The 12288-nt window shown below is 29.2% G+C and overlaps 1 protein-coding gene across 1 annotated transcript; it reads left to right on the forward strand.

Moving 5' to 3' along the window:
• The first annotated feature begins 5308 nt into the window (after positions 1–5308).
• LOC143431845 (palmitoyl-protein thioesterase 1-like) lies at positions 5309–9783 on the forward strand. The gene is made up of 7 exons (XM_076908809.1): positions 5309–5424; positions 5862–5971; positions 6675–6802; positions 7081–7239; positions 7598–7715; positions 8529–8687; positions 9621–9783. Exons 1-7 carry the CDS (start codon positions 5319–5321, stop codon positions 9744–9746), a joined length of 906 nt encoding a protein of 301 aa, XP_076764924.1. The 5' UTR covers positions 5309–5318; the 3' UTR covers positions 9747–9783.
• Positions 9784–12288: the final 2505 nt, after the last annotated feature.

A 12288-nucleotide genomic window follows, 5' to 3' on the forward strand; every position in this document is an offset into this window, starting at 1 on the left:
TTAATGCGATACTTAAAACTGAAACCTTATTTATACCTTAAATATTCTTCTTATTATTCTTAATTATTTAATAAACCCCTTTTATACCTTAAATATTCTTAATGAAATATCCTGTACATAAAATATACTCAGTTTTAAGTATTCCATCAATTTAAAAATGCAATCTGTAGTATTAGTCCTTCTTTAATAAGAAATTATGTAGAAACTTTTATTTATTCAAAGAAAATGCAAAATAATGCAAATGAAAAGTTTCCACGCTGAATTCTTTAAAATTACAATTATTCTGAATGAAAGAGGGTTCAAATCTGTTGCAGAATTATTCACTAAAGTATCTTCTAACAGTAGAAACAAAAAAACAGTACTGACAATATTTGATTCCAACTGAAAATTGCTGCTTTCTAAATATTGCAGCATTGTTTTGAAGATGTTGCAGTTTTTTAAATAATTTTATAAATAAAATATCCAGTATGCAAAATATACTCAGTTTTAAGTATTCTATCAATCTAAAAGTACAATCCGTAATATTAGTCCTTTTTTAAGAAGAAATTATCTAAAAATTTTCAGTTCTTCAAAGAAAATACAAAATAATACAAATGAAAAGTTTCCACGCTGAATTCTTTAAAATTACAATTATTCTGAATGAAAGAGGGTTCAAATCTGTTACAGAATTATTCATTACAGTATATTCCAACAGTAGAAACAAAAAAACAGTACTGACAATATTTGATTCCAACTGAAAATTGCTGCTTTCTAAATATTGCAGCATTGTTTTGAAGATGTTGCAGTTTTTTAAATAATTTTATAAATAAAATATCCAGTATGCAAAATATACTCAGTTTTAAGTATTCTATCAATCTAAAAGTACAATCCGTAATATTAGTCCTTTTTTAAGAAGAAATTATCTAAAAATTTTCATTTCTTCAAAGAAAATACAAAATAATACAAATGAAAAGTTTCCACGTTGTATTCCTCAAAATTACAATTATTCTGAATGAAAAACAGTTCGAATCTGTTGCAGAATTATTTACAACAATCATTATGCTCGTATCTGGAGGTCGAATCGATTTACTTGCTCGTTCGAAGAAGTTTGTGCAATGAAATTCCGTTATAAGTTATCGTGTCCTCGAAACGCAGCTCCCTCATTGGACAATTACGACCAATGGGCACAGAACAAAGGGAGGAGGACTCACCAAAGACATAAAAACCCTCGAACAGCTGAATCTCCCAAGTTATTATTTACATTTTTAAATTCTACTCATCGAGAACTAATTATTTCTTAAAAAGAAAAAAAGATATTCACAATTTGGTGCTTGTTAAACTTATTATTACATAATTGTTGCTGTCTACTATATATAGGTATACTTTGAAAAATTCATAAGCGAACGGAAAGCATAAAAATGCAATTAATAGTGGCATCTTGAATTCATAGATAATATCAGAGATGAGAATGTTATTCAACGAACCGTTTATTTCTTTTTTTTTTTATGATTGAAGGATATAATTAACTATATTGTGCGTACAAGTAATTAATCTGTAGTCAGTGGTAAATATTACATAAAAGAATAATGGTAACACTTGTGAACAGTGTGGAGAAGAATAAAACACGTGAATAAGATTGTCTTCAATTTTTAAACCAATTATTCTAATTCTATTTTGGGTGAGTAAATGAAACATTGATACATTATCTTTTTATATAAAAATATAATTAAAATGAGAGAACATTGCCACTACCAGTCACAGCAATTTGTTAATTGTAATTATGTTTTATTAATTTTAATGCGTTTAGATATTAATAAAAATAAAATAGAGAAAGGTGGGTGATTCTAGATGAAAAAATGCGTCGAAAATGTAGAATAACAATTTTTCATTCGAGGCTTCGTTTTCGAGAGAATCGATTTTGAAATCGCAAATTACGAGCACGTAACTGAATAGAATGTTTGAAGTTTGTAGCAAAGTTTATTATTACAGAAATTGCTGAAAATGATGGCTATCCTGTCGAAAACATAATTTTGCCCCTCTAATTAAATTTCTATGAACGCTTTCTAAGGTATTCGATTTTGTTTTAACGTACGAAAGGCTACGATAATATTTTTTACCATTAATTACAGAACAACCAGCATAACTTCCACTTTTCATAAATGAATATTTTATATTTTTCATATTTACTATATTATATTTATATTTTATTATATAAATATTCATATTTTGTGAATATATATTCAGAATGAATGAATAATTTATATTCATCATGTTTGTATAATAACATATAATTTTATTATACTTACATTTTATTATAACATAATAATAATATGTAATGTAATGAATATTTCATGAATATTCATATTTTATAAATATATATTCATAATCAATGAGTATTTTATATTCATTATATTTTGTATAATAATATATAATTTTATTATACTTATATTTTATTATAATATAATAATATGTAATGTAATGTATATTTTATTAATATTCATATTGTATAAATATATGTCCATAACAAACGAATATTTTATTATAATATAATAATATAATAATATAATATAATAATATATAATATAACAAGTATAAAATTTCATTTATATTCATTCACATTTATATTCATATAAATAATTACATTTTATAAATATATATGTCCATAAAGAACGAATATTTTATAAAATATATATTCATTATATTTATATAATAATATGCAATTCTATTACATTTATATTTTATTATAATATAATAGTGTACAATATAATGAATATAATAGATATAAAATATTCGATGATTATGCATATATATTTATAAAATATTAAGCTAATAAAATATTGAAACTTAATAATAATATATCATTTTATTATAGTTGGCGACAGAGAAGCTGTGATCAGATTGCTCGTGTGTAAAACAGAAGTTGAACAGTTTCTTGTGAATATTTTACTATGGACGATAACTATTATATAATAATATATAACATAATAAATATAATAATGAATATTTTATTAATATTCATATTCGTATGAACATTCATATTTTATAAATATATATTCATAATTAATGAGTATTTTGTATTCATCATATTTGTATAATAACATATAATATTATTATACTTATATTTTATTATAATATAATAATATATAATATAATGAATATTTTATTAATATTCATATTCGTATGAACATTCATATTTTATAAATATATATTCATAATCAATGAATATTTTATATTCATCATATTTGTATAATAACATATAATATTATTATACTTATATTTTATTATAATATAATAATATATAATATAATGAATATTATATTAATATTCATATTCGTATGAACATTCATATTTTATAAATATATATTCATAATTAACGAGTATTTTGTATTCGTTATATTTGTATAGTAATTTTATTACATTTATATTTTATTATAATATAATAGTGTACAATATAATGAATATAATAGATATAAAATATTCGATGATTATGCATATATATTTATAAAATATTAAGCTAATAAAATATTGAAACTTAATAATAATATATTTTATGTATCAGATTGTGTGATCTGTGATCAGATTGCTCGTATGTAAAACAGAAGTTGAACAGTTTTTTGCGAATATTTTTCTGAGAACAATAATAAATGTTGTACGTGTACAACGCTGTTCGAATTATCTCGAGTGTGCACAGTTTCGCGCGCTCGAATTAACTCGAGCGTGGAAGTTAATAAGTCAGTAAACAAAGATGGCGTCGAGGTTGCGTCGACTTTTGGTTGGAACTTAAGTTCAGTTTAAAAACCATACGACTGTGTATCATGTATATATAATGTAATAAAAATGTTAAAGCTTGAAAATTCTATAAACAACACTCGTCGTCAGATCGAAAATGAGAGTCGATTGATCACCAATCGCTGAGTAACCTTCGTTCTCTCTGCGTTTGTTTACTTCGTCGACGCAACATGGCGGCAGAGAAGTCGAATCTTGCAAATCGACGTTCAGTTCCGATCAGACGATTAAAAGGAAGCTGTGGAAGCTGAGTAATACGAGAAAACGCTTGGTACGCTGGTAATTTCAGTGATCACGTAATCCTAACCTATACGTGTCTGTATAACAAACAATAATAGAATAACAAAAATTGTAAATATGAACATTCGTGTATGTAAAAATAAAAGGGGAGTGAATTATTGGGTTGTTCGAAAAGTAGTTTCGGTTTTCTTGCACTACAGTCGAAGATTGTATTTTTCTGTAGCCAGTTTCGTCAGTAAACAACTTGTTGTCATTGTACTTTCAATCCACAAACTAGTTTAATGTTGAATGATAATTATTTTGTTTAGTTGAGCGCGAAATTTTTCTTTTCGTATCCCATCGAATATGAGAAACCAAAAGCAGAATTTTCAGCATACTTTGCTTTTTTGTTATCGAAAAGGTAAGAACGTTGAGCTTGAGGATTATCTATTGTACAAGTGTAAAGAAAGAATTGAAGAAGAAGAAAAGAAAGTAACTCGTTATACCAATTGTTATCGATAATATTAAATAGAAATAGGGGGTGCTGCAGTTCCACAGTGTCCAAGAAAGAATTAAAGAGAAAAAAAGGAAAGGAAACTCATTATATCAGTTGCTTTCGATTATATGAAGTAGAAATAGGGGGTGCTGCAGTTCTACAGTGTCCAAGAAATAATTATAGAAAAAGAAAATCATTATATCAATTGATATCAATAATATTAAATAGAAATAGGGGGTGCTGCAGTTCCACAGTGTCCAATGAAGGATTAAAGATGAGAAAAAGAAACTTATTGCTATCGATAATATCGAGTAGAAATAGGGGGTGCTGCAGTTCCACAGTGCCCAAGAAGGACTTAAAGAAAACGAAACTCATTATATCAATTGCTGTCGATAATATTAAGTAGAAATAAGGGGTGCTGCACTTCCACAGTGTCCAACAAAAAATTAGGGAAGAAAAAAAAACAGAAACTCATTGCTCTCGACAATATTAAATAGAAATAGGGAGTGCTGCAGTTTCCACAGTGTCCAAGAAAGAATTAAAGAAGAAAATGGAAAAGAAACTCATTGCTATCGCTAATATTAAATAGAAATAGAGGGTGCTGCAGTTCCGCAGCGTCCAACAAAGAATTAGAGAAAAAGAAACCCATTATATTAATTGCTATCGATAATACTAAATAGAAATAGAGGGTGCTGCAGTTACACAGTGCCCAATAAAGAATTAAAGAAGACAAAAAGAGAGGAACTCATTGCTATCACCCATATAATTAATTATATTACAAACTATGATTAATATTTTAATACTTTACAGAATCAGCTTGGAGTAAGTGGTACATATAATGTTTACATCGGATAAACGAGTTTTGCTACTCTTCCTTGTATGCGTATACAAGTCCGATGGCGTTGAAAGCAATCCTACGCCAGTTGTACTGTGGCATGGAATGGGTGAGAATTTTTATATTAGTATTTGAGTGTGTTAATGTTTAAGAAATTATTGTACAGCGTAAACTGAGATATCTGAGAAAATCTGTTTTTATGTTTCTTATTGTATTATCGCCAGCTATTGAGAAGTTTCTTCTATTTGCTTGTTAATGTTTCTAAAGTAACTTTTTGCTTAACGTCCTGAAAAATTAATAGAAAATAAATTAAATTTTGATACGTGTTCGCATTTCACTTCAAATTTTTGCATTACGTTACGTAATACAATTATATTACATGTTATATTGCACCACATAATACATATTACATCACATATAACATATTACATTACATTAAATGTTACATTAGATTACTTACTACATTACATTATATTGTATTATATTATTTCTATTTGTATTTAGTTTTACATTTAACAGTATTACTAAAATTACCTGAAATTTCAGGAGACAGCTGCTGTTTCTCATTCAGCATGGGAAAAATAAAGAAGTTAATAGAAACATTAATACCTAACATCCATGTGCATTCCATTGAGTTAGGCAGTAATTTACTAGAGGTAAGCCTCGAGTCTCAAGCTTGAGAGTTCAAGCTTTAAGTTTGAAATTTCAAGTTTGGATCTTTAAGTCTCAAGCTTCAAATCCAAAGCTTGAAAGTTGAAGCATTAAGTGTGAAATTTCAAGTTTAAGCCTGAAGTCTCAAGTTTCAAATTTCAAGCTTCGAATTTCAAGCTTGAAAGTTAAAACATTAAGTTTTAAATTTCAAGATTGAGCCTCAAGTTTTAAGCTTGAGAGTTGAAGCTTTAAGTGGGGAATTTTCAAGTTTGGAGCCTCAAGTCTCAAGCTTGAAAGTTGAAGCATCAAATTTGAAATTTCAAGTTTAAGCTTTGAAGTCTCAAGCTTAAGAGTTGAAGCTTTAAGTCTGAAATTTCACGTTTGAAGCTTCAAGTCTCAAGTTTCAAATCCCAAGCTTCACAGTTGAAGCTTTAAGTTTGAAATTTCAAGTTTGCAGCTTCAAGTCTCAAGCTTGAAAGTTGAAGCATCAAATTTGAAATTTCAAGTTTAAGCTTTGAAGTCTCAAGCTTAAGAGTTGAAGTTTTAAGTCTGAAATTTCACGTTTGAAGCTTCAAGTCTCAAGCTTCAAATCCCAAGCTTCACAGTTGAAGCTTTAAATCTGAAATTTCAAGTTTGGAATTCCAAGTCTCAAGCAACAAACCCAAAGCGATAAGCGAATACATATTAAATTATATAACAATTTTCCAGGACGTAGAGCGTAGCTACTTTGGTAATGTCAACGACCATATACAAGATGCTTGTCAACAGCTGGCGAACGATGAGAAGCTTAAAGACGGATACAATATCATTGGATTTTCTCAAGGTGGCCAGCTTGCGTAAGTATGGTCACCATAGAACTTAATAACAGCTTCTGAGCAATTTTAATATTTCCCTTTTGGTCCCATCGCTTCGTAAACTATCTTGATTAACAGCTATTAATGTAATTAGAATGCAAATTAAAGTACAAAGCATTTAGTTTCTTTGCAAATCTACTTTCATCTTGATTAACTGCTGTTAATGTAATTAGAATGCGAATTAAAGTACAAAGCATTGAAGTCTCTTGCGAAAACATACTTTCAGCAATAAAACTGCATTATATTAATCTATTTCGCAGGAGAGCAATAGCGCAAAGGTGTCCAAATCCTCCAATCAAGTACATGATTTCCATCGGTGGTCCGCAACAGGGTGTTTTTGGGCTACCAAATTGTGGATCGATTGGTCCGACAATATGCAAATATATGAATCGCATTCTTCACTACGCAGCCTATTTACAGTATTCATCTTCAATTTATTGCTTGTTCTTCAAGCGTGCACAAGTTTCGACTAACAGAAATTGAAATCTTAGTATTACGATCATTAATTAAAAGAAATTGAAATTAATGATACGATTATTAATTTTCTGCTAAATGAATGGCTATCTTTTAAGTCTAAGGCTGTAAAGAAAACGAGTTCTAGCATTCGATTCAATTACGCAACAAAAATTTAAAATCTTTACCAAATTTATGTAGTCGTAGACTATAGCGAGATCTGGTACAATAATTTAAGACACAAATTTCTAGTCGAAATTTGGTAACGCTTCAATTCTCATTAATTGTTGTATAAAACTACTGTATCATTTTATTTTGCGATAGATACAGTCAAGAGAACTTGGTGCAAGCTACGTTCTGGCATGATCCGTACAGAGAAGAAGAATACAGAGAGAAAAGCATATTTATGGCTGAGCTTAATAACGAAAATTATATAAACGAGGTATATTAAAAAATATAATCAGCAGAATAAATTAACGTAGCTCACATTTGAACAACAATGATCTAATATTTTAGAAAATAGTCTGAGAAATTTTTTTTATTAAATAAAGAAGTAATAGAATAATTTTTCTTATTAAAAAATAATAAAATAATTTTTCTTATGAAATAAAAAAGTAATAGAATAATTTTTCTTATTAAATAAAAAAATAAAATAATTTTTCTTGTTGAAAAATAATAAAATAATTTTGCTTATTAAATAAAAAAATAATAAAATAATTTTTCTTATGAAATAAAAAAATAAAATAATTTTTCTTATTAAATAAAAAAATAATAAAATAATTTTTCTTGTTGAAAAATAATAAAATAATTTTGCTTATGAAATAAAAAAATAGTAGAATCATTTTTCTTATTAATTAAAAAAATAATAAAATAATTTTTATTATTAACATTCAGTAATATTCGCTTAGAGAACTTTCTCTAATTAAATAATTAAAAATTAGAGCTGCAGAGTGAACGGAGAGCTGTAGAAAGGGAGATGAAGAGAACGTATCGCTGTACGTCTTCGCTTTGCCCTCTCAAGTCATTTATTCAGCTTCGACTTACAAAATACAGAAAGAATTTTGAGGCGAAAGGATATATGAAGCATTGAAAGGAAATATCTAAACTCAGAATGCGAGTTATTCGTCCAAGAGTGCATCGCTGTGTCCTACGATGCAGCTTTTCAAATGTTACGCATGATACGCTCCTTTCGTCTTCGCTTTTAGAGAAGATTCTCTTTTTATTTTAGAATAATGTAGATAATATTCTTTTTCAGACGTACAGAGAGAATCTTCAGAAATTGGAGGCCATGGTGCTAATTAAATTCCTCAACGACACTGTTGTCTGGCCCCAAGAATCAGAATGGTTCGGATTTTATAAACCGGGTCAAGTTGAAGTGATCCAACCATTCAACGAAACGCGTTTGTATGAAGAGGTATAACAATTATTCTGTTTCGAAGTGAAACAATAAAACGTAGGGCTGTTCGCTTATTTTAGAGCCCTTCGCATTTAAAAAAGACAAAATGGGAACGGAGAAGGATTACGTTAGCTGGAACTGTATTAATGCCTGACGCAGATGCTTAACGCTTCTAAATTTCTTCTTCCAATATCGTTCTTCAATTCTACGAAGCTACTACTTAGAATCTACCTATTACGAACTAAAAATCTAAGTTTATTCAATCTAGAGTCTCATTTACAGTTAATCGGTGGAATAGATCTTTCTATCTGACCGCGTAGTCATTTTTATGTATTCTTTTCTTTCTTCGATCCTTGTACAAGCTCTATTTCCTCTTTCGTTGCCAGAAGAGCCAGAAAAACACGTACGATGAGGAGTTCTTGAGCTTGCGCAGTTCGAAGACCTTCTTTTGGATATTTTCTTCTGCGGAGCCCATTCTAGCTTTAAGACGAATAATTGTAGCCAAGTGGCAGCGAATACGAAAAGTCTTAGCCGTGTAGAAATTTTATTAAAAGCAAAAAGTTGGGCGATGTAGGGATAATAACAAAATTGCTTCGAAGATATCAATTATTGGGCTACGCTGACTCTTTAAAGGGTTTAAGAATCGCTGCTGTGTATTAATTCTCTGATACGTTTAAGATAAATTCTATTTTGTTCTTTTTTTTTACTTAAAACTTAAGCTTTTCTAGCGCACAATTACAGTACAGCCTTGTATTTAATTAAACGAATCTCTCTAAGCATAGAATTCTCTTTCAAAGCTCTCTTTTATCGCAGAGTCAATATGTACTTTGAGAAATTGCATGTTTGTACGCATCGATTAGAGTTTCGCTCTCTAAATTGTGAGACACCCTGAATAACAAATCGTATTACGTATTCTGATACCAGCGTACTGATTTATTTGTTATTTTTCAGGACCGTTTGGGACTGCGAAAGCTGTACGAGTCTGGCAAATTGCATTTCATTGCTGTACCCGGTGATCATTTGCAATTTACAGAAGATTGGTTCATCGAGAAGATAGTCAAAGTATACTTGATGTAATGCTTAACGGATAATTATCATAATTATGGGTACATATCTTAAACGATCATACGGATGTACATAATTGGGATCAGATGTTGATGGCAAAGTGTTTTTTACTTAGATGTATAAATTTCTTTGTTCCATATTATGTATTATCGCATTTACATGTATATTATTGATATGAATGAATTATTTTGAAGAATACGAAAAAGAGACATTTAATTTTAGCTAAATATCATTTGCTGTTAAGTAAAAGGTCTGCGTTGGTCAATAATTATTTTCAGCGGTTGCTGTAGGCACTGTGGAACTGCAGCACCCCCTAATTCCACATAATGTTAATATAAAGAGTTCTTTTTTCTTTCTAATTGTATAATCTATGGCTTCTGGAATGTTTATAATTTGTATGATGGTTCTAGAACTGTAATTAGCAAGAAAAGGGTGCAAAGTTTGATATGTGTAATATAAGACAGTGATAAGTTTAATTTTTGAAGAAGTTTGCTAGCGTTCTTTGTTTTACAATAGAAATTACAAATGGGTTGATATGTATATATAATTTTGAAGCTTTGTGTTTAGTTAATTGTTTTACGGTTTATGGAGATTATGGAGAAGCCAACTGTGTGCAATTCTTTAATTTAAAATAATTGTTATTTTAAAGAATCCAGTGTGTAAGCTATTACAATCTTATTTTGGGGTTTCTTTGAAGAAATGAAGATTTCATTGCTAATTGTTTAATAAATATCGAGAGTACTACTCTACATTGAGCTTAAATATTAATTTCTTCAAGAAATGATCGTTCTTTTCATTGGTGTCTCGCATAAAGGCACTGTGGAACTGCAGCACCCTATATTTCTATATTTATATTAAAATATAACAAGTTCTAGAAATGATAATATTAAAAAAAATTTTTTGTTCGCAGTTATGGCGTCATCTCTGTAAAAAGTGGTCAAATTGTTCGCATACAATTATCGACAGCGAAGTAAAGTATTGCGCGGAGGTCCTTGACTACTATAATTTCTTCTAATTAACTTTCACGTCGCTTGCTTTTATATAACAATTTTATTTAAAAAAATAACAAGCCTTTAACAAATTAGATAAACTGATGTAGAAGCTTAGAAATATAAATCTAGATTTTGCAAAGAAAAATTATGATGTGATCTCTTTGATGGCGCAGAAATAAGTGAATAATAAATTTGAAAAACGTATAAATTTGAAAGACGTAGCAAACGAAAGTCTCTTTTTTTTATAGATGGCGCGAATTAATTTTGAAACGATTTCCTATCGAAGATGTACCTTCCTTAGAGCGGAAGTAGATGGCAGTGAATGTGTTTGCTGAGATGCGGCAGTCAATAATGCCATAACTCTATGTCAGAGTTATGTTAGAGTTATGGCGTTATCGACTTCCGCATCTGAGCAAAAACACATTTGCAGCCATCTGCATCTACTCCTCGAAAGGTAAATTTTCGATAGGAAATTGTTTCAAGATTAATTCGCGCCATCTATAAAAAAGAGACTCCCGTTCGCTACGTTTTTCAAATTTATCATTCACTTATTTCTGCGCCATCAAAGACAACACATTATAATTTTCCTTTAGAAAATCTAGATTTACATTTCTGAGCTTCTACTTCAGTTTATCTAATTTGTTAAAGGCTTGTTATTTTTTTTAAATAAAATTGTTATATAAAAGCAAGCGACGTGAAAGTTAATTAGAAGAAATTATAGTAGTCAAGGACCTCCACAGAGTGGTTTACTTCGCTGTCGAAAATTGTGTGCGACCAGTTTGAGCACTTTCTCGTAAAGATGGCGCCACGAGTTCTAAATTAGAGGCATCATCATCTATCACACTCCTTCTTATAGCTTTCGTATGTATCTTTCTCTTTCTTACCTCTAAAATGGAAGATATAATTTATCTGACTCTTTCTATTCAATGAAAATTAAGGAATTTCTTTATCTAAACAGCAGTACTCTAAAATTCTGCAATTAAGATGAGAAATAGAGAAGCAGAGGGAAGGAAAGAGAAGCTGAAACGAAGCCAGGAAGGCAATAGATGTTTAAAATATGTATTAATTTAATTTTTCATTGGTATATTTATTATATAATTTTAGGGGAATTCTTATGTTTTTTATGTAAATATATACCTTAGACTATTTAATTGCATGGATAAATGGAAGAAATGTTATTTATATAACTATTTAAATTATATAAAACGTAAGCTTTATTGTAATTTATTGTATATTTTACTGGTTTCAGTGTAATTTCTTGCATATGTTATTATATAGTCCTATTTGTATTTACTGTAAGCAAATAGATGTGAAAAGAAGGGAGAAGGAAGCAAATAGAAGAAAGAAGAGGAAGGAAGAAGCAAGTAGGAAGAAAGATGGGGGAGGAAGAAGCAAGTGAGATGAAAAAAAGGGAGGAAGAAGTAAGTCGGAAGAAAAAAGAGAGAATCAACAGAAAAAGGGAGAAAGAAGAAGAATTAAGAAACAAATGGGTGAAAGAAGCAACGAGGAAGAAAGAATAGGGCGGAAGAAGCAAAAAGGAAGCATTCTTTTACTAATGTAAG

This window comes from Xylocopa sonorina, unplaced genomic scaffold (genome assembly GCF_050948175.1).
Source record: "Xylocopa sonorina isolate GNS202 unplaced genomic scaffold, iyXylSono1_principal scaffold0014, whole genome shotgun sequence".
Lineage (NCBI taxonomy): Eukaryota > Metazoa > Arthropoda > Insecta > Hymenoptera > Apidae > Xylocopa > Xylocopa sonorina.

Excerpts from the sequence above, each read along its gene's own strand:
- LOC143431845 (XM_076908809.1), top strand. The coding sequence starts at position 5,319 with ATGTTTACATCGGATAAACGAGTTTTGCTACTCTTCCTTGTATGCGTA. Across the intron at positions 5,425-5,861 it reads TGTACTGTGGCATGGAATGG|GAGACAGCTGCTGTTTCTCA; the intron begins GTGAGAATTTTT and ends CTGAAATTTCAG. Across the intron at positions 7,240-7,597 it reads CACTACGCAGCCTATTTACA|ATACAGTCAAGAGAACTTGG; the intron begins GTATTCATCTTC and ends ATTTTGCGATAG.